The following is a 24,000-nucleotide window of genomic DNA, read 5'->3' as shown; positions in this document are numbered from 1 at the left end:
TCTTTCTCCTGTCCTTAATAGACCCATTTAGGCCTAGAATTATTGAATGCTTTAACTATTGAAAAATAGCTGATATACAAGCTCACAGCACAGCACTCGGTGCTGCGCTGTATATCCCATATATGGAGATATGGAGATCCCTGTGATGCATGGGGAACAAATCCCTTTCATGCCCATATATGGAGATCCCTGATGTCCACAACCCTGATGTCCACATCACTGTGTTGTCGCCCTGAGGCGTCTTACTAGTAGACCACTTTAACAGTTGTCTGTTCTGTTCACAGTGAGAACTCTGTTAACCACATGACGTTTCTATTTTTGCGTCATTATAGGCCAAACTTGCAGATTTCCAAGCTCACAATGCCTGGCCTGTGGTTAAGGCTGTTGTGCAGAGCATTGCCACTTTTGCTCGGCTCCCATGTCAATCATATATGCTGCTCAACATGTGTATAATCGGTATATTTCTGGTTAGGAATAAATCGAGAACGATAAAAGTCAACCAGCAGTCTTTATTTTTTAGTCGAGAACAGGTTATTGGCTGCTGTGTCTTGCGACACAGCAGCAATGTATGCGAAACATATATACAAACATTTGACACAAAGAACAAAAAACTAAAACAAGACAGGATTACATACATAAGGATACTACAGACAAGAGCAATGTCCACAGCCTAGCCTACCTCTGGCTAAACTCCTGATTAAGCCTTAAAGCCGACTGATGGACAAAGGACCTTTTTAGTCTGACCGTATTGTATTCTGGAACACCGTATCTTGGCATGCAGACTGACATGCCGCAAACGGTCCATTTAGACTGGAATCAAACTCACTGTCAGGCAACTGAGCCCATGCGATACCCACCCTAACCACTCAACTACCACAGGAGATTGTGTGATTTTGATATCTTTTTTATTTCGCTGACGAAGGCTCTGGCCTATTATTAAACGCCTGAATCAAGAGAAACATCACAACATTACAGCAAAAAAAGAAAAAAGAAAAGAAAAGAATGTACAGAGCAGAAGAACAAGTGTCCTTCAGATTTAAACAGAATACGATCTGTCTGTCTGACCGAAAAAAACATGATAATCGGAGATTGGAAACTCATCCGCGTCACGGTCGCCGTCCAGTGTCTGCAGCGGAGTTTGTAGGAGCTGAATAAGCACAGAGCAAGATGGATGCCTTCCAGTTACAATGAAAGGAATATTTCCTTTTTGTCGGCTGGAAACCTGGGTGGAAGTCCAAGACAGTTCAATTTGTATTATTATTTTAAAAAAGAAACTTTTAATTTAATGAAGATAGCCGTGATGCGTTGTGAGCTTGTAGGTCGGCTATTTTCACTACTTTTGTGAGACACGTTTGTATGATGAAGTGGGGCTTTTGTTTTACGAAATACATACTATTTGAAAACACCAGATCTACAAGCTCACATGCAGGCTTGTAGACCAGATATTTTGTCAACGTTAACTCGAGCCTAGTCAGTTTATAGCCACTTCATTGGTGCTGATCAGAGAACTAATCTGCCGTGCTGGCTGTAATGATCTCCTGCAGTGAAGACAGGAGGACTTGACGATCAATATCCTTCTGTCTGTCCGCGCCTCCCTCCCTCCTACCCCACTTTCACTGCACGAAAACACGCGCACACACACACACACACACACACACACACACACACACACACACACACACACACACACACACACACACACACACACACACACCGTCTCTCTCTCTCTAAACGCTCACAGATATCCTCACTCTCTTTCACACTCAAATACACATGCATACACATACACGCACGCACACGCGCACAGCCGCACACACACACGCACGCATGCGCACACACGCACACGCACGCACACACACGCACACACACGAACACACACACACACACACACACAAACACACACACACACACACACACACACACACGCACACGCACACGCACAAGCATGCACGCACACACACCTCAGAGCTGATTCAGAGCTGATTCCAGATCCATCCCTCCCACAGAGACTTGTTAATTAATTCCCTCCCTTTGTACATCGGCCAAGATCAAACGCGGCGCCGTGGAAAGGGGGGGAGAAAAAAAAAGGGAAAACAGCACACTTTCTCTGTATTTGGACTGTAGCAACTTTCAACTGTATTTAATGAGCAGCGATAATTTAAGTCCCCGCATTTTTATTTGCCTGCGAGTGAAGAAATAAAGAGTTACCTCAACCCAAATCCATTATTCATTAAGCTATCCATGTGTGGCTAAATCTGCAGAGAGACAGAGAGAGAGAACAAAAAAAATAAAAAGAAAGAAAAAAGTTAGTATCTTTAGAACGAGGAAGCACGGGAAAGAGGAGGAGAACAGAGGAAGAGAGGAAGATGAGATGAGGATGATCGGAGCAACGCAGCACTTTTTAATATGGGCTTAGAACTGGATGGATGTGGAAGAGGAAAGAAGAGAAAAGGGTACAGATAAAATAGATTAGATTAGATTAGATTAGATTAGATTAGATTAGATTAGATTAGATTAGATAGGTAGGTAGGTAGGTAGGTAGGTATAGGTAGGTAGGTAGGTAGGTAGGTAGGTGGGTAGGTGGGTAGGTAGGTAGGTAGGTAGGTAGGTGGGTGGGTTGGTTTATATACAGTATGGTGTGTGTACAGATAGATTCCCTCTCTTTCCTTGACCACTCTGTCTTCCACTGGTCTCTCTCTCTTTCTGTGCACTAATTTTACACACACACACACCCATACACGCACGCACACACGCACACACACAGGCACTGGGACGGATTGTGCTGACTAAGGGGCGAATACGAGAAGCGCGACAGAACGAGACGTCAGCATTCGCAATGATTAAGGCTGTTTAACGTGTGTGTGTGTGTGTGCGTGCACGCGTTTGTGTGTGAGAGTGTGAGCGCGCGCGTGCATGTTTACGCATGTATCGGTAGAGTACATGGGTCCTTTGCATTGTTGTCTGTCTGCGTAATAGTGTACTGTAATGTATTTGTGTATGCATATTCATGTTTGTCTGCGTGTGCGTGTGCATGTGTGCGTGTGTGCGTGTGTGTGTGTGTGTGTGTGTGCGTGTGTCTGTGTGTGAGTGCGTGTGCGTGAGTGCTCGTGTGTGTGTGTGTGTGTGTGTCTGTGTGTGTGTGTGTGTGTGTGTGTGTGTGTGTGTGTGTGTGTGTGTGTGTGTGTGTGTGTGTGTGTGTGTGTGTGTGTGTGCGCGTGCGTCCATAGCCATTACAAACCATGATGAAATGGCCGTCCAGCTTGTGGTTAAGCCTGTGTACCACAGAGTGTTGCTTTAAGCTCTGAACACACAATACATCCTGCTTCATTACTGCAGCCTGGCTCCTGCTCAACTCACACTGGAATTCATTCATTCATTTCCCACTTTGTTTTATCTCAACTTCACATGCAGAGATACAAAGCTACAAATGTGCTGTTGAGCTTTGCATCTTTGTATATGTTGTATCTGCCAGCGTGAACACAGCATAACTACCCAAAATCTTTAACATTTTCTTTATTTATTTATTTATTTTTACCATAAAACAAGCATTTCTATAACGCAAATTCCCAAACTTTTTTGCTCGAGACCCAAAAGAGAAATTAGACGTTTGCCTGGGACCCAAACTAGTGAAAATTGGTTATTTTCACTACTTCTTAAACATTTGGCCCGTAGAAATCGACCCGTCCGACCTTCCTAACACGTTATTAATGAAAAACTGTGGGACAATGGTCAAAACTCAATCGAAAATCGGATGATCGGAAATTTTCGATTGCAAATCAGCCTTGCAAATCAGCCTTGAAAATCTGCGAAAGTGGTCGTTTTCAAGATGTTTTGGCCATTATCTTTGGAACGGAAGGTCCAATCTGCTCAGTTCAAAGCGTTGTTGGACGCGTGACTTTGAGGACATCAAGCACATAATGACACCTTTTCAGTTTTTCAGGGGGCTCATTGTTCAGGCCGTGCCCAGTTAGTCCCGGGCCTCAGTTTTTTCAGGGCTGTTAAGAACTCCTAGCACTGCGTCTAACAGCCTCTCTCCCTCCCTCCAGACTTCTCGGGGAACTACCTCCACCTGGACGCGGGCGCCCACACCCAGAGGCAGCGCGCCCGCCTGCTGAGCCCTGAGGTGGGCCCCGAGCAGGGGCCCCTGTGTCTCCTCTTCTACTACCAGCTGCAGGGCGAGGCCCAGGCCAGCCTGAGGGTCCTGCTGCGGGACAACGAGCAGGAGGAGACCCTGCTGTGGGCCCTCCGGGGGGACCAGGGCCCCCACTGGAGAGAGGGACGCACCATCCTGCCCCAGAGCCCCAGGGAGTACCAGGTCAGCCTCCTAGTGGTTCTCAAACTTTTTTTGTTTCAGTAGGAGGGATGGAGCTCGTTAATTTGTATTGATAATGAGCACCTTATGGATCCTGCTTATTGAGCCGGGCTTTTATCAAGCCCACTATTGAGCATTTTCTAATGTTTTGTGGAAAGACGTGAGACGACAAATTCTGAACAGAACTGGTATCTTTTATTGTTGGCCAGTTGTTGTGACTGTGAGTTTGTGGCTGACCACCATCTATGAGATGAGGATGACAATTACAGTAACAAAAGTATTTTGCCTATCATTAAAACAACCATTTATTAATGTGCAATACGTGTTTTTATATTAGGATAGTACTGTAATCATTTCTTGATCGCCTCTTGTCTTGATTGTTTAAACATGATGTCATGGGACACTATATGCTCGATAACGGGCTCGATAAGCCCAAAGCTTATTGATACTCAGGTACTCAATAAATGTGTTTTCGAGCTCCATCCCTACTCCGGGTTTTTCCTATTTATCTTTGAGACTGGATTTTGCCCTGTAAGATCCTCAGTGTTATTGTAACTCTTGAGACTTGAGACTCTTTGGTTCTGTTGCTACAGGTCACCAGACCCCACGTCGAGAGTACCACTGAAGGCTCTCTCTCTCTCTCTCTCTCTTTTCAGGTGGTGTTTGAAGGCTTTTTTGAACATGGCACCAGGGGCCACATCAGGATAGACAACATTCACATGAGCAACACCATAGAACTGGAACAGTGCACACGTAAGTCTTATGATCGGTTACCTACCTACCTACCTACCTACCTACCTACCTACCTACCTACCTACAGTATCTATCTATATATACATCTGTCTGTAGGTGTTTATGTCTGCCTGTTTATCAATAAATCAGTCTGTCAGTCTGTTTATCCTCTCTACACCCCTCCTACCATCTCACTATTTCCCCAAAGACGCTTTAAGCTATGCTCTCACCAGAGACCAGAGGAGAGAGAGTGAGAGAGAGAGAGCGAGGGAGAGAGGGAGAGAGAGAGAGAGAGCGCAGGGAGGGAAACCTCATAATGTTTCTCGTTCACAAGAGCAAAACAAAACAGAAAGTAGGCCACAAATGGCCTTTGGGCATGGATTCTAATCTATCTTTCATTATTTCTCTCTCCCTCTCCCTTTCTCTTCCTCTATCATCCTCTCACCATCATCACCCATGTGTCTCACCCACTCTCTCTAACCCGCATTCTCTCTCGCTCTCTGTCTCTCTCCTCTCTCTCTCTCTCTCTCTCTCTCTCTCTATCTCTATCTCTATCTCTATCTCTATCTCTATCTCTGTCTCTGTCTCTGTCTCTCTCTGCCTCATATCCAGTACCTGGTGGGAAGCCATGCTATGGGTGGGACGATATGAACATTTCATATCACGATTATTGTGACCAAAGAAATCGCGATTTACGATATTATCACGATAATCAAAATACCCCCACAATCCATTATCCTGGGGCGGAACATTTGCCAAAAGATCTACAAGCTCACTACACGTCGCACCGCAACGCGTTCTGAGCTTGTAGATCGGCTATATTTTTGGCAAAGAGATTTGGTAGAGAGTGATAAAAAGACTGTATCAAGTACGTACTGTATATTATAAGAACGTTTTACCAATAGAGGGTTTAAATGGTACTGGATATATAGCTCGGCAAATAAAAAGTGAATTGATCCCAGTGCATGACAGAGGACGCTTTCACAATAAATTAAATCTCCACAATACGATTATCGTGATTTTATAACGATAAATGATAATATCGATTCGTCCCATCCCTAAGCCATGTTCAGCTAGGCCGTCAGCTAGGCCATCAAGTGTGTGTGTGTGTGTGTGTGTGTGTGTGTGTGTGTGTGTGTGTGTGTGTGTGTCTCTCTCTCTGTCTCTCACACACACACGCACGCACGCACGCACGCACGCACGCACGCACGCACACACACACACACACACACACACACACACACACTATGAATGTGTGCATGTCAAAGTGGATTGTGATGTGAAAACTGTTCAATTGTTAATAAGAGCTACGGTCTAGACTCCACAGACAGACCAGATATGAACCTCATTTCCTTGTTTGACTGTCATCACGCACGCACACACACACACACACACACACACACACACACACACACACGCACACGCACACGCACACGCACACGCACACGCACACACACGCACACAGAAACACAGTTGTTTTGATGCGAAGTAAAGAGAATATTCTTATCATTTAATGCAGTGGAGCAGTGGTTCGCCCAGCACAGCAGGACAGCATTGGCTAGTTAGCTAGACGCACACACACACACACACACACACACACACACACACACACACACACACACACACACTCGCACCCTGCCAAAGCAGCAAGGCTGCACCCACACCAGCAGCTCCTTAATTGTCTCATTCCTCTCCGTGTAAACGAGAGGCTAGCCGGACCCACTTCTCCTCTTTCATGACCTTCTCTCCATTTATCTCTCCTTTTCAGATTCTTTACATTATCCTCTCCCTCCCTCCCTCTCCCTCTCTCTCTCTCTCTCTTTTTCTCTCTCTCTTTTTCTCTCTCTCTCTTCTCTCTCTCTCCCGCTCCTATTTAGGGATGAGAGGATATGAAAATGTCATATCACGATTATTGTGACATAGAAATTGGGATTTATGATATTATCTCGATAATCAAAATATCCCCAACATCCATTATAGAGATTTGGTAGAGAGTGGAAAAAAAGACTGTATCAAGTATGTTTTTATAAGTATGTTTTACCAATAGAGGGTTTAAATGGTAATGATATGAAGCTTGGCAAATAAAAGGTGAATTGATCCCAGTGCATGACGGAGGACGATATCACAACAAATTTAAATCTCCACGATACGATTATCGTGAGTGTTTTTTATCACGATAAACGATGATATCGATTATCGTCCCATCCCTACTCCTATTGTCACATCTCGTTCTCTTGGTCACTCCCAAATTTCTCTCATTCTCGTTTTCTGTTCAATCTCCTCCTCCCTCCCTCCCCCCCTCCCTCTCTTTCTCTCTGCCCTCTCTCTCTCATCCCCATCTCTCTTTCAGAATATATGTCACACGTCCCCCGGCAACTAATAAACACTAGTAAATCTCGCTCTTTCCTCTCTCTCACGGCCGCCTCTCTGTTCTCTCTCTCTCTCTCCGTTCGTTCTCTCCATCTTCTCTCCGCTCCATCCATCCTCGACTCGTTTTTTACGGCCACCTCCCCCCCGGCCCCGCCTGCCTCCCCCCCTTTCATCCCTTCTTCTTCCATCCCCTACAGCGTGTCTGGCGGACAGAAAGCCAACCCTTGCTCAGAGAGAGAGAGAGAGAGAGAGAGAGAGAGAGAGAGAGAGAGAGAGAGAGAGAGAGAGAGAGAGAGAGAGAGAGAGAAAGGGAGAGAGAGAGAGAGAGAGAGAGAGAGAGAGAGAGAGAGAGAGAGAGAGAGAGAAAGGGAGAGATAGATGGTGGGAGGAGAGATGATGAGGGCAGAAAAGGGTGGGAGAGCAGGAGAGAGAGATGAGAGATGGAGGAAAAAGAAAAGAGAAATAGAAAGCTCTTATGGGAGGAAGACTCTTGCTTTCTTCCTCCTGACCTGTTAGCTCGCTCTCTCCTCTTTATTTTCTCTCCATTTTCATGATAATAACTATCGTCCAGACACAGTTATGGCCTTTAGGCCTCAACAAATCTTTATTGATTTTCTCAAAAAGCGGCCCTAGTAAAAAAAAAAGAGAGAGTGGTTATTTTTTCTTTCTTTTTTTTAACAATTGGGCTAAATTAGAATATATTATGTTTTAATCACTAAAGTGGGCGGAGGACTCATTTGTATACTGGAGAAAATGTAATTGCCCAAAAGAAATCGTGCCAGGACGTTTTGACATTTACCAAGTCAAGGCATTGCATATTTTGCACCCTGTCTCATGTGGCATTAACACGGCTTTAGCAAGCATAAGCATTTTCTGTCCAACAAAGGCCGGGGCAGCGTGCGAGGTCTCACCTCTGGGATGTGAACACGGAATACAAATTAGGAACATGTGTCATGTGTCACACTACATAGTGAGAACACATGCCTGTCCCTTTGGTATTGGGCACTTTAACCAGAGGGCCTTTGAAGCTCAGCGGTTAGCAACAACCGTAGGGGTTAGCGATGATGATTCAGTCACTGCTTTGCTCTCCCACACAGAAAGAAATATCTAGAAAATAGCATATACTCCATTACTATATGAAACCGGACTGTTAACGTGATGGAAATTTATTTTTGAAGCTTGACATAAGAGAACCATTGTTGTAGCTATGGTTTGATAGCATGTGTTTTGTAAAGCATTCTGTTTTACTTCGTTCTGAAAGATGTTGTATTATATCATCGTTATAACCAAGACACTAATCTTGGCTTAGTGTCTTGGTTTGACATTAGGCTTGACATTAACTTTTGTGGCACTTGTCCCTTGGACTAGTACATTTCCCATTCACTTGTCTGGGCGCAAAAGTCACTTGCTCCCTCTACCCTCCACTCCATAGTATGGGCAGTCCATAGTCTGCATACAGCACAAAGCTGCTTGGAGCGTCACACAAAAAGTTAAACCAAGAGCCACTTGTCCAACGTAAGAGTACATTTTTAAAGAGCTTGTCCAGAAGGATTTATTATTTGTCCCGGACAACAGGACAAGCCTTAATGTCAAGCCCTGAATCTGTACAGTTCTATGGCCTGGAGCTACTCCACTGAAGAGCCGCTTTTATACATTTCACCTACAAGGGGCAGTCTTCACAGTTCATCATAGTCTACCACCACTTAGCTTATTTGTCTACTTATCTACTTTTAAGCCCTGATCATTTGCATCAGAATTGCTTTGCATCTGCTACCATCTATTAACGTTTCCCTTTCTCTTGCTCTCTCTCTCTTTCAGAGCCCTTCCCTGTTTTCCCTCCTGACATGACCGGTGAGTTGTACTTCCTGTACTTCCCCCCGTTCTTTCTTACTTCCTGTTGCCAAATGTCTGTGCTTCCTGCTTGTTGCTAAGCTCAGCTCACAGCGCTGCACTGGCCCTGAGTAACCTTGTTCTGAACACATGTCCAGTGTGTGCTATACAGTATATCCAGTATAATACACAACGATATTCAACATTATACGTCTGTCGGGTGGAAACCTCATAATGTCCCAAAACCGTGTTAAACTTTTCAGGATTCAAATCAGGTGAAAATCATCGAAAGTAGCAGATCTTTGTGGATCTGCTACTGCAGTGGTTCTCAACCTTTTCAGGCCGCGACCCACAGAATAATCATGTTTCAACTGGGGACCCCCAACCCCGACAAGCACTTGGGATTGTAGGAGTTGGTCCATCTGTTCCATTGTGAAAATAGCAGATCTACACGTTGCGAGGCGTTGTGTGCATGTAGATCTGATATTTTCACCATTTCGGCCTCTAATATTTGTTTGACCAGAGGTACTAAAAAGGTCTTAAAAGTCCTTCATTTGTCAATTTGTTCAAATATGGAGACAAGAGGTTTCTTCCTGATCTCTTAACTGCTGTAGCTACACAATATCTTTCCCTCACTCAAAGGCCCAGCACACATAGGAGGTAATGGCACCCGGAACTATCCTCAAGTCATCTAAATCCAACTAGTTCACACGCACATCATAGTCTAATCATGCATTTTTACATACCATGCAAGTACTGTACATAATGTGTATGCAATGAATGGTTGCACAGCCGGGGCTATGATGATTGTATACGTATTTCCTTTTGCAACTTGAGAAAATGCAACAAACATGTGACGACGTTGCAAACCGGCAATGTTTTTTGGACGGGCAGCATTTCAATGCATTGTTTCAGCATGCCATCTCCCTGCATGCTGGACTGATAACTCTCCCGGTTATGGAACCCTTCGATCTCGCGTCTTCCCCGCTGGGGACATGAAACGACGCCAGCAACATCTACATGATTATTCACCGCAAGCTGCATCGGCGGGAGCTGAATTATTTACAATAATTGTCGCTGCAGCAACAGTGCAGGCTAAAGCCACGATTATGACAGCACAGCAACAATGTTCTGGGGTTTGGCTGCAGTGTATATTGTACGGCGGCCAACGTGATTCTCTGAGCCTTTATTGTTATGTTTGGCATACAGTTTGTCGCTGTACGGTAGCTGCTGAAATACTTTTATTTCTTTGTTTGGTACCGTATATGGTGCATTTCCTTCACAGATCAGTGGTTCTCAAAGTGGGGTCTTGGTACCCCCCAAGGGGTCGTTGGAGAGTGTTCCATGGGGTTCCCCAGACCAAATGAAGAACAGTTTTCTGTTTACAGTTTTGAAACGGTTCGACACAAATCTTCCCTTATGGGGGCCCCCCGACACAAAATCTTTTCACACGGGGTTCAGCGACCAAATACAATATTATACGATCAATATTTGGGGTCCTTGACATTAAAACATTTGAGAAGCAGTGCACTAGATACTGGTAGGAGCCTAGGAGGTGCACCGGTGCGTAGCATATGACACAGGGCATAGTCATTTTGTCGATGGGTGACCCTTTGTGATTGCACGCCCATGGCACCCACGGTCGATTACAACATGAATAATGTAATGGCTGTGCAGCGTTTTATTGGTTTGTATGGTAAATATCCCAGGGCACCGCAGGAGTACAACACTATTTGGTTGCGGGAATGTAATTGTGAAGACAGATCATGAGGGGCAGTCTTTTTATCCATTCTTTTATTTCCATCCATCCCTCCTTCTAATGAAGTTAAAAGTGGAGAGCAGAAATCTCTTCTCCTCTCCCGTCCTCTCCTCGTTTTTCATGATCATCGTCAAGGCTTCATCCTCTTTTTTTCCCCCCTTGGATTTGTCTTACTTTCCGCCTGACTCTCAAACATGGCAAACTGAAAGCAAACATAAGGTACTTATAGACTCTAGATCTGTAGTTTGGAAACTGGGCGTGCGCCAAAATGGACAGCAGGCTATCACAGGCATACTTGAACAGGGTCCACTCAGAACAAGGGTTCTCACTGAGCCCCTCACCATGGTTATCATCATGAAAAACAGGGTTCACAGCTGAATTGTACTTACAGTTTTTATTTGTTTATGGACCTGTTCCAGTTGTTCTTGTATTTATCTGCTTCATTTCGGTGATGCTGTGGTGGGAAATTCCAGTGCAACTTGTGCCACTAGGGTTTCCAGTGTTTGGATGGAGAACTTTGAGGTTGCGCTGATTTTAGAGAGCGCCCAGTCAAGTCCTCTAAATGGAGATCAAGCCAGTCAGCTCTCCCCGTATCAAGTTCAGATCAAAAACATTCTTTGAATGCCAACAGACACTTGAGAAGTTCATGGTTTGGTTCACCCCCATTCAACTCCGTAGAAAGTAAATACCACTGCCCAGGATGACAAAGACTAAAAATTGAGTGCTGAACAAAGCCCACTTCTAATCCACCTCAAGTGTTTGGCCTAATGCCTGAAGGGTTCCTAAACTATGGTCCCGGACAGTGGTGGAAAGTTCATTTACTCAACTACTGTACCTAAGAACAAAATGCTAGGAATCTTTACTTTATTTGGAGTATTTTACATTTTCATTACTTCTACTTCTACCCCATCTCAGAGGCTAATATTGTACTTTTACTCCTAAGAAAACTACTAGTTACTTTGTAGATTTTGATTATTATTACAAGAGTACAATTTCGTTTTTATATTTGCCAATACGTTAAAGTGATCCCTGATTAGTAAGCCATGTAGGCCTTAATATGTTATAATAACCCTCTTTAACCGAAATATAGAATTTAAAACACTTGGAATATATTCCTTTGAGAGAAAAAAAGTTATATGTTCAACCCCTGGAGGGAGCCATTGCACTGTTCGTCGCATGCAGTGATGACGTAGACAAAGCATTTTGGCTGGACGGGCCCATTTAAAATGGCGGTGTAAACAGGTTTTAGATGTTGAATTAAACATTTACAGGCACTGCAAAACATCCTACTTGATATGAACAGAACAGAAAAGCACCACACTACTAACTACAGTTAATCTGAGCTTCAAGACAATGTTTTAAATATTGTAAAGAGAACGTTGTTTTGACGTTCCATATTAACCCTATGGGCAAAATGCATTGCCTACGTCATCACTGCATGCAACGAACAGTGCAATGGCTCCCCCCAGGGGTTGAACATATATATTTTTTTTCTCCCAAAGGAATATATTCCAAGTGTTTTTTTAGGTATATTTCGGTTAAAGAGGGTTATTATAACATATTAAGGCCTACATGGCTTACTAATCAGGGATCACTTTAAGTATTTCTAAATTGCAGTATTTTTGCTGTATTTGCAGCATTTTTTAAGTAAAACAATGTAGTACTTTTTCCATCACTCGTGCTGGATTCGGCAAATGGCTCCCAACACCACAGAGTGCTAGAGGGGAAAAGGCTTCAAAAAATGTGTATTTGGAGATCGGGTCAGACAAGGTTGAAGAAGCCTTTAGCTGTGTGTACCAATGGATGTGTGTTTACAGTATGTGGGGTGGACGTGGTTTGCCATTTCTTTACCAGGAAGACTTCCAGATGTGTGCCCCCCTGCATAACAAACAAAGCAGCACACTTGTCATAGCATATAGCACATTATGGACTTTGCTTAAGATCTGAACATACGATATGGTCCTGTAGTTTTTCCAACATCTGTGTGATGTGTTTTCAGTTGATATAGAGGATAAGGAGGGCAAGGGAGAAGAAAGGGGGACGTATGAGTAGGATGTGGTGAGGTGTGTGAGCCTGGATAATGACAGAAACACACTTGTGGTCAATAATAATAATAATAAATGTTATTTGTAATGCACTTTACATTTGACAGCAAACCTCAAAGTGCTCAAAGTGCTCAATGCCATCATTTCAAGTAGGAAGGATGAGCTTGTGGACTAGCAAAGGGGTCTTCTATGTTTTTAGGCCAAGGACCCCTTTGCTGAGAGAGAGATAAAGCAGGGACCCCCACTATGTATTGTATAAAATTGTGTTGCAGATTAAAAATGTTAATGTGTATTTTTAGACAATGAACCACTTGAACCGTCAATACTTAGTCTGCTTTTCTTTTTCCTCTACACCAAACCTCTTTGCCAAGAATAGCTGATCTACAAGCTCACAACGCAGAGGCATTGTGTGTTGTGAGTTGTGAGCAGTGAGCTAATGTTCCACACAGAATAGGGATAGTAGGGTTCAAGTGGTCGAAAAAAGTAGAAAAAATAAAGTACTTATCACACAAAGATTTGGAGGACCCTCTGTAGTAACTCTGAGGACCCCCTAGGGGTCCCGGTCCCCCTGTTGAAGACCCTTGGACCAGTATGATTGTATGAAATTGTCCATACTGAAGTGACTGAACATTTTTGAATGGGATATCTTTATAAATGTAAAAAAATGTAAAATGTCCCAACAACGGAATTCACTGAAATAAAATAAAATAAAAAACACTTTTGACCATTGACCACATTATGCACAGTCAAATTCTGTGCTAATTTAAGTGTGACATTGATTCTCCGACACACCGTATTGGGGAAAAAAAAAAATCCAAAATATGTTGTGAAGCTAAGATAAGCAACTACATATCCAAATGTCTTTCTTTTAGAGTTGGGAGAAGCTGTTTTTTCAAGTGAGCGAACAATGTCAGTTTGTCTGCTGAGTGGGTTAATCGACCGTGGCACGCTGGCGGCTTTGGTATCCGTGGCAATCAGGGAGGTGTTTGGCTTGTGGCGAGAGAGGGCTGACAGTCCCACCGACCATGCATGCTGGAGACATGCAAATGCACGGGCACGCACACACGCGCACACACACACACACACACACACACACACACACACACACACACACACACACACACACACACGCACATACGCACACACACGCACAGCCCAAGTTGACCACCCAGAGAATTCACTTGTAGAACTCCACTTCTGGCAAATCCTGCCTTTAAAGTATCTTATTTCACCTTTTTCTTTAAATCCTTGCCAGCCTCACAGATTTCAAATATCTCTTATCAACAAGAGGGACGTGCTCTGCGCAGAGGAGGAAAGTTGTGTTAATTAAGATTTTTTTTATACCAGTTGCCTACTTGCTTTTAATCACCTTTAAAAGCAACCCCCCCCCCCCTCTTTCAGTTCACCTTAGAGAATTCACTCTTGTGGAACTTTCTCCCTCCCCCACTGAGTTCTCTCCCTCTCTTCGCTCAGATCTCAAAACAGCGAGTCAGGGGTCAATTTGCAGCCGTGGAAATCATCTCTGTCTTAATCCACTTGTGGGAAGGCTCTCTGTGCTTTGGCTGCTTAGAGCGCAGCTTTACAATCAAAGCCCGGCTTAAACCCCTTAAAGAGTGCGTCTGAACTTTAAAAAAAAGAAGCCAGTTGGCTTCCTCGAGGTTCGCTGTTCTGTCTGTCTCCTTCATTATTGCCTCTTTTCAATGTGCTTCATTTTCTACACTTCTCCTCTCCGCCTTCTTCACATTTTCTCTCAAGTGTCTCCAGTACCTCTCTTCTCTCTCTCTCTCTCTCTGCTCTCAAGCATGTTCTTTCTTTCCCTCTCGTCCAGTGTTGTAAAGTAACTAAGTACATTTACTGAAGTGCTGTACTTAAGTACACTTTTGAAGTATTTATAATTTACTTGGATATTTCCAATTTCCAATACTTTTACTTCTACTCCACTACATCTTGGATCCAAATATTGTACTTTTACTCCACTACAATTATTTGAAAACCTTAGTTACTAGTTACTTTGCAGATATAAATTAGATCATTATAAAACATTCATAAACCACTTTAGCCCTATTTTATACCTGTATAGGCTATTTGAAAATAGCCGATCTACAAGCTCATAATGCGTCATGGTGCGACACGTTGTGAGCTTGTAGATCTGCCATTTTCAAACATTTTGTACTTACTTTTGGTACTTTAAGTACATTTTGATGCCAATATTTGTGTACTTTTTACTCAAGTACATTTTGAATTCCTGACTTTTAGGGTGCCCTCACACCAAAATACCTAGAGTGGAATCCGCCAATGCATTTCAAGGAGAATGGAGCGGTTTTCGCAAAAAACGCTCCATTCTCATTGAAATGCATTGGCGGATTCCACTCTGGGTATTTTGGTGTGAGGGCACCATTACTTGTAACAGAGTATTTCTACCTTGCAGTATTGATACTTTTACTTGAGTAAAAAATGTGATTACTTTTTCCACCACGGTCTGCACTACATCTTTCTTTCTTTCTTTCTTTCTTTCTTTCTTTCTTTCTTTCCTCCTCTCTCTCTCTTTCTGCTACCGCTCTTTTCACGAGGGTTAACCAAGTATTGAAGTTTCAGACAGACCCTTTAATGCAGGATTAAAGATATCATGGCCGGATTAGCTCTCTCTCTCTCTCTCTCTCTCTCTCTCTCTCTCTCTCTCTCTCCTCCTCTCTCTCCCTCTCTCTCCCCCCTTTCACTCTTTTACTGCCCTATTACTCATTCCTTTTATTTCTGCTTCCTCCTTCCTTTGTCTGGTCTCTCTCCCCTGATGTCCCTCTTATTTCCTCTTTCTTCACCCTCTCTCTGTCTCTCTCTCTCTCTCTGTTGGGTCCTCCTGTCATGTGTGTCAGTCATTCAGACCGATCTGGCCACGATCAAAACCAGCTGCTTCTTTACAAAAGCTACAACCACTTAACAACCCCTCCTTCGCTCCCTCCCTCCCACCCACCCCCACCCGGCTCAATTTGAAGACAGCCAATCACTGCATAATCAAGGCTTTGCATCGACCAATCGAATCCCCCAGGGCCAGCATGGCATGAGCCTTTGCCTTGTCAATGTGCAGCTATATGCCTGTGCCGTTTGCATCAAGAAGCCAAAAAAATGTACAATCAGTAAAATACTGGTAATAATGAAAGCCCTTTTTATTGCAGATATAATTCAGACACATAAATACTTATAAAACACTTGGCTGTGTAGGTACTGGGACGGTGAGCTAAAACTTGATCTTTGTCATAGTGGTCAGTGTGATGACCAGTATTCAGCATGGATTAAGATAAAGGTCCGTAATGGAGCTGACAGTCTCTTGCTGCAAACCTGGTCTCATGATAAATCTGTCAGAATCCAGTGTTTGTCAAAAATGTGCGCCGTATCTGCGCTGATAAGGCCTTCGCTATTATTCGGTTATGGTTAGGCACTGTTATTTTGGTTATTGTTAGGTCATAGTTCAGGGTTAAGGCATAGCTCTTTTGTTTACAGTTAGTTACAGTTAACTGGTTGAGGTTTAGCACACAGTAGTTATTTTGGCTAAGGTCAAAGTTAAGGTTAAGTTAGTCTAATGTCAAATCAGTTGTTCCAGTCCAGACAGACTGCACTCAGTCCACATAGTCATGCATCAACTAACCCTAACCCCAGTTCTGACGGCTTATTAGCAGGAGACCAGGCTGCTTTATTCCTTATAGCCTACAGTAAGTCAACTCACAAACAAAGGGAAAGATAGCTTTAGCTCACTGCCCCAGGACCTATGCAACTTTTCCTCCCCCCCAAAAAATATACGGTCTGCAATGCATGCCTGCCTCCCTACTTTCCACCAAGCCGACCTGTAATGTGTCCTCCTACCCTCCAGGGCGCGCCGTCGTGTCTGGGGTGGAGCCCACAGTAGACACAGTGGCAGTTCAGCACGTCCCTGCCTACTGGTACTATGTGTTGGTGGGAGGTGGTGCCCTCTTGCTGCTGGCCACCGTCACTGTGGTGGCGATACTGTGCTGCCACCGCTACTACCTGGCCACCAAGAAGAGCTCCGGTAGCCACCACCACCACCAGTCGGTGGCGTACCACAACAGCAGCCAGCAGCAGCCCGGTGGTCATCACCCCGGTCACCCCGGCTACTACCAGAACCAAACCCTTTGCCAGAACCTCATCCACAGCCCCAACCAGAACCACCTGTACCCGGGTGGCGGCGGCGGGCTGGTGGGGCCGGGCGTCGTGGACCCCATGCTCACCATCAGGCTGGATGACAGCTACGAGGCCCAGTGTTGAGACATGAAAAACCCCACACAGCCAAAGGGACTCCTTTTTTTAAATCGTGTTCAACTCATTGGGAAGGTTTTGTGTCGAAATAAATCACTGGAGGGATATGTGGAAACTACAGCCCCCCCCCCCCCAGCCTCACCCCCTTCATCCCTATAACGAACTAACAAACCATTACTAGAGGGTTAAACTTCACTGGTGTTTCACATCTAGTGGGAATTGACCGATTGGTTGGTTGGCGCAGAACTATAAACCCCAGTGATCTACGTTTAGGACGCAACATTACTCTACCCAGGCGTTCCTATAGCTGGTGTAGAATCCAGCCCCAAAGATGAGAGAACTGCATCTCCCGGTGTCGACGAGGAGCTTAACGAGCGACACAAGCTTTATTGATATCCCCGGCTGTGTGCGGAGAGGCCGATTGATTGACCGGCCGCTGAAAGACTGATTGACTGTCTGCGATCGACTCACAGGCTGTCTGATTGGCTGCAGCACATTTGCACACGGACAGACTGTCGGACTGTCGGACATTACAGACAAAAAGAGACTGACCCCCCAGCCAGCCAAGCCTTATACACACAGACACTCTGTAGTTGTACATGCAGACTATTTCACGGGTCGTGAGCAGATAATGGTAAATAATACCTGTGAAGCGGTGGTTTATTATGGTACACTCTGTGTGTGTGTGTGTGTGTGTGTGTGTAATATTATGTGTGTATCGAGAGAGGCACAGTGTGCCTGTGTGATTGAACGAAAACAGTGTGTGTTGTACACGTGTGCCTGTGCATGTCCACGCGTGACATCAAGAGTGTTTGCGACTTAAAAAAACAACCACCTCAGTGTGTGTGTGTGTGTGTGTGTGTATGTGCGCGCACGTCCGATAAATTGAGGTAGACATGGGAAGAGATAGATTGACTGAGAGAGAGAGAGAGAGAGAGAGAGGGAGTGTGAGAACACAGTGAGAATCAGTGAGGCTCAACCAGCCGTGACAGACACACTGCTACAGGCTGTGAGTGTGTGTGTCTGGGCTTTGGTGAGGAGAAGAAAGAATCAGTGTTGTGCTGTCACTGTGCTCTGGTTCTACAAGGGAGGAAGACAGGCTGAGCCTGGTTATACAGCTCTCACCACACACACACACACACACATGCACAAACACACACGCACTAGAGCCCAACTGATGCCACTGGGTTCGATGCTGATCCTGATTGTAGAGAGACCTAAACCCGGGATTACAGACGTTTGGATCTTTTTTGGGGTCAAAAGGCGCAAAATCTTTCTGATCAATTTAAAACATATTTTCTATTGGAGCTTAGACATTAAAAAACGAATACAAACACATAAAATTACTTTTTATTCAACCACTTTTTTAACAATATGTTTATTGTTAATCCACTTTAACCCCCATTACAAATGTAAACAATTGTCACAATGTGACATGTCCAACTTGTCCAACATATAGCGACACTGTGGTTAAAAATCGAGACGCGTCCGCTGCATAATTGCTGATGTACCGACGTCGTCCAAAAACTCAAATAATGGCTGATATTTGGTTTGGGCTCTAGTTTTACACCACACTACACTATACAGTACACCCACACACAACACAATGACTCAAACTCAACATGCCGACCCACACACATGCATGCACACACAGAGGCACGAGGTAACTGACACCTATGCAAACACACACACACACACACACACACACACACACACACACACACACACACACACACACACACATGCTCGTACATTTGCACATTCACAGATATGCAATCACACGTTAACACATACAACATGCATGTGCAAAAGCACACACTTTACAGCCACTTTACTGGGTCTGTGCCGTTTTTTGCTGCATTTTTTCAGACGACACGTGGGCTACCAAGCATTTAACACTCGCATGACTGAACCTGATTTTGAGATTTTGAGGTGATTTGGGTTTGCTAAGGAAACTCTGAGAAATTTTCCCTTTTATGATTTTTCCTTATCATACAAGCAAAGTCTTGGTTTTTTTCTACCATTTGAGACATTTTGTAAATATGAAATAAAATGTTTTGAGTGTTTCCTGAGCATTCTAATTCCATTTCTAAATCTCAAAAACAGGTCAAAATGACCTGTTAGTCATGCGAGTGTTAAACCCTGTAATGGTTGAGTCCCACAGGGCTCTACACCAGTGTATGTTCTGTTTTCTGCTGCTGCGGGGAAAGCTTTAGCTGAAAATAGCCGATCGACTCGTCGATCGGCTATTTTCAGCTAAAGCTTTTCCCACAATACGGATGCTTAAGTGGTTGCACAGCCTCTCTCTCTCTCTCTGGCTTTAACGCCACTACCTCCTCCGCTTGAGAACGAGGCCGTTTCCCCTACACGCCGCGTGTCAAATATTATGGACGCTCCTCTGTGTTTGTTTGTTGCCTGGATTGTATTGGATGCCCGTTTGTCTGTTACGGTATAAAGTAAACATTGTATGTCCTGTTGTTATTACGCGTCTGACTGGGAAGGAATGAAACCAGTGGTCAAATGTATCGTGTATTTAAATACTTAACCCCCCCTCCCATGTGTGGCACAGACATGATAGTTTATTGCAGTCTCGATGGCAAAGGAAACAGGGAAATCAGGGAAATTGCACAGCTATTCTGCTGTTTGTGCGGTGTGTGTATAGACCGATTTCTCAGAGCGGCAACCATAACCACGGTGTCAATCGGAAACGTTTCTCACAGCGACACCGCAGCTACATGGCAGTGCTCTGGAAAAAGGTCTGTAGATAGATAGATAGATAGATAGACTCCCATACAAAATTAATCTTAAGCAAGGTGTTCATATTGCAGTATTGGAGTGAGCAGTCCTTTGCATGCTCTCTGCAAAAGCTGTCCCATAAAAGCAGTGCCCAATTTTATGGACTTCCCGCCAGGGCTACCTACTACCATGTTGTTTTGTGCGACTACTTCATTTTACCGAGTCCTCCCCCCCTCCCTTCTATCAATACCAGCCTACTGCTTCTTTCTCTGTTCTTCCTTTCCATCACAAATCCTCCCAAAAACATGGCAGAGAGAGAGAGAGAGAGAGAGAGAGAGAGGGGGAGAGAGGAACAGAGAGTAAAATCGCTTTCTCCGCGGAGCAGGGTCCATTAAGCTAGGCTCCCTTTCCCTCCAAAGAGTGCGCCCAGAGATGGAAGGAGATGAAAGTAAAAGAAAAGAACGAGAGGGGGAAAAAAGCACTCCTCTTCTTTTGCTAAAGATAGATTTTGTTTTTTTCTGGGAGAGGAAGGCTAACAGGCAGGCAGGTTGAGGTCTGGACAGAAGGAGAGAGGAGGTGAGGTTCTTTTCCCAAACACAAAAGCAGATGAAAGACATTTATTGGCAGAACAGACTCACGCACATGCACACACGCACGCACGCGTGCTCGTGGCCTCGTGCACACGAACAGACCAGCATTAACCTCCATTTAGGGCCTAGAATTATTTACTGCTTCAACTATTGAAAAATAGCAGATTGCTATTTTGAAAAATCGTTTTCAGTCTTTGAATATATCTTTTTTCTAGCTGTCCCTGGAACTAAATATTTTGAGATGGGGGTCCGCGGCCAAATACATGTAACTTTTTCATTTCCTAGACATGAAAATGTTTGAGAACCACTGATTTAGAAGACATTTATAGAATCGGGTAAAAAATATTCAAAGACTTGAACAATTTCTTTCCCTCAAAAACAAGCTCGCAGCGCGGCACTCTGTGAGCTTGTACAGGTATATCTGCTATTTTTCAATAGTTAAAGCATAAAATAATGGTTAAAGTGGTTCAAATCTAAAGTGACACAGTTTTGAGTTCAGGCCTAAATGGCTTAACCTCCATGTGGTAGCTGCCTTGGCATCCGGGACTCCATTAAGCTTATAGAATCAGTTAAATCATGTATACAGTGTCATTCATTTCCACATAAGTCTTAGATATCCCTTCGTTTTCTTCCCTTCGGACAATATTTATAGTACTTTTCAATTACTCTTCACGTATCCCTGACTTTGCATTACCGTTTGCGTTCCATAAAGTTTTTTTTTTTTGCTTTAGTCAACTGTTACATTTGTGGCTGTTTTGTGCTTGCATACCCATTTTCTGCGTTCCCAGCCTCTAGCCTGCGATATAGGCTGAGCTTTGTGTATGATTTACAGAGGATGTGAGTCATTCTAGCTAGCCCTGTGCCTCGCCCTAATCAATGTAGGTCTTTAACTCAAATCCAAGAATGATATATGATTGTATTTATATACTGCTACACATGCAGGTTTGTCTCTCTCTCCCCTCCCTCCCTCTCTCTCTGTCTCTGTCAAACTTTTTGCAAGATTTGGAAAATGGTTTGGCGTCTCGTCATGTGGGTGCTTTTAAATCAACCCACCCCCCTCTTGTTGGTGGTGGGGGTGGTTCTCTTTTCCCTTCTCCATCACAGATTACTTTGAAACCCTTTAATATTTCTAATTAGTTAATGGAGGCCCGTTGCATTTATAAAAATCTGCAGTAAGCATTTATATCCCTCTAGCCCTCTTATTTTCTTCTCTCTCTCTCTCTCCCTCTCTCCACTTCATGGAGAAAATATTAACGAGTGAAAGCACTCAGAGGGGTCCTCGGGCCCCCGCTGGAATGAGCGAGCGTACACCCAAAGAGCCGTCCGTGGCTGTGCCTGAATAAAGCGGGAGGAAAAAGCCCCCTTTTCCATTCTTCCATTCTGCACTAATTGGATAGTAGAGATAAAATGAGACTTGGGTAGTCTTCTTTTTTTCTGGACATGATTCTATCCACGGGGCTGTAAGGCAGGATCATTAGAACGTGTTCAACTGTCTTCTAGACTGTCTGTCCACTTATCTTTTCTTTACCCTGTGTCTTTTATCATCCCTCTGTTGGTGACTTCATGTCTGGTTCGTAGAGTCCATGACAGCCATTCGAGTTCACCATGAGGACTTGCAACGAGGAAGTTACTTGGGAGTTGGAAGTATTAAGTAAAAGTAGCAATACCACAACATTTGGTAGAGAGTGAAAAAAAAGACTGTATCAAGTACGTATATAATAAGTACATTTTGCCAATAGAGGGTTTAAATGGTACTGGATATGCAGCTCGGCAAATAAAAGGTGAATTGATCCCAGTGCATGACGGAGGACGATTTCACGTTAAATGAAAATTCTACGATACGATTATCGTGAGTGTTTTTTAATCACAATAACTGATAATATCGCTTATCGTCCCATCCCTACTCCTCACACCACACAGCCCCATACTGGAGACACATAAGTTCTGACATTGTGTCCACTGATCTTGGGCCAGATGTGTGCTTATGCTGAAGGATTGAAAATCATCATTTGAAGATGTGCTCTTTACCTGCAGGCTGCTGTGCCTGAGTTTCCTCAAGGAACATGTCCTCAAACAGGACAACAAAAACTAAAAACATTTTGCCCAGGAATTATGTTCAGAGCTCATTGAGAGCTCATGTGCTTTTTCCAACGTCATTCTGGTTTTCACATAGTTGCATGTGGTTGGACCTGTCCTGAAAACCTCATATTTCTCTTTGTTTCAGATTCTTACGTTTCGTCCCCCCCAAACCCGCAATGTTTGTAGCCTCAAAATGTAAATTTCAAGAATGACGTAAAACCGAGCCTTTTGAGTTTTTTTGGGGGGGTGAGGGTGGGGGGTCCAAAATGCTTTTCACATTTTGAGTAAACATGATTTCAATGCGATGTTGATGTTGTTCTTGTTTTTTTTTTTTTTATATATCTTTGTCATTGCAATGGAGTAGCTCCTCTTCCTCAGAAGTCAGGAAGTAACTTCAATGGCTGCGGTTACATGGATAATATTTATTCATTCAGAATGAACTCATTCCCAACAGAGATTCATAGTTCATAACTTCATACCCAACTGTTTACATGGAACCTGAATAGAAGTATATTCCGGTTCAAACGGTATATACAACTCGATGAAAGTTCATTCGGAATGGAATGGATGTTCTAGTGTTCAGTGTTTCTCAAACTTTAAATTTCAAGGTCTCCCCTTAACTCTGACAGTGTACGGGTCCATTTGGTTCCATTTGTTCACTGTCAGAGTTACAGACTTGTATGGGTCCATTTAGACCCCCCTAAATGAACCCACCAGAGTCCCTGGAATCCACTTTGAGAACCGCTGTTCTATTCCATTCTGAGGTGTTTACATTTATTCTGAATGAGCAGTCATTCTGAATACAAGTGGAATACACCTACCCATGTAACCGCAGCCAATATGTGGTTGATGCAGCAGAACCAACCAGATGATTGTATCAACCAGGGATTAAAAAAAAGATTTTGAGCTCTTGTTAAGTAAGGATAGCTTTGGAGTCGCTCCAACTTAAAAATACCAGTCCATGGGGATGGTGAGCTGGTTATAAAAAGAATAATCCATCAGTGGCCTCAACCACACCACTGTTCTATTTACTGTGCACTTTTTATTATCCTGCCTCTGTGAATGTAAGGCCTTGACTGTGATTGTCTCTTTTGACTTCTTGTTTATCAGGGCTGGGTTTCAATCGCTTTCAATTCAGTCCAGTTGAGTTCAAATGTAATGGGCTGAAGCTGAAGTTTTCTGGACGTGTTAAACCTTGTTTATTGGTGGTGCACACTCAACAAGCAAACGTTAGAAAGCAACGAATGCTGTAGTTATTTGGTGTTTTGTGTTTTTATCTGT

General features: G+C 43.8%; 1 protein-coding gene across 1 annotated transcript in view; it reads left to right on the top strand.

Annotated features, from left to right (window-relative positions):
- nrp2b (neuropilin 2b) overlaps positions 1 to 24,000 on the top strand; it is a gene marked incomplete at both ends in the record, with an annotated part of 157,335 nt that overhangs the window by 129,414 nt on the left and 3,921 nt on the right. The window contains 4 exons of the mRNA XM_080752747.1: positions 4,047 to 4,315; positions 4,969 to 5,065; positions 9,233 to 9,265; positions 16,911 to 17,318. Of these exons, the coding sequence (XP_080608873.1) occupies positions 4,047 to 4,315; positions 4,969 to 5,065; positions 9,233 to 9,265; positions 16,911 to 17,318 (807 nt within the window). The remainder of the gene's footprint in view (positions 1 to 4,046; positions 4,316 to 4,968; positions 5,066 to 9,232; positions 9,266 to 16,910; positions 17,319 to 24,000) is intronic.

Source organism: Nannobrachium achirus, assembly GCF_963921795.1.
Source record: "Nannobrachium achirus genome assembly, chromosome: 22".
NCBI lineage: Eukaryota > Metazoa > Chordata > Actinopteri > Myctophiformes > Myctophidae > Nannobrachium > Nannobrachium achirus.
The sequence above is the reverse complement of the archived record's forward strand: the minus strand, read 5'-3'. Positions and strand labels throughout refer to the sequence as shown.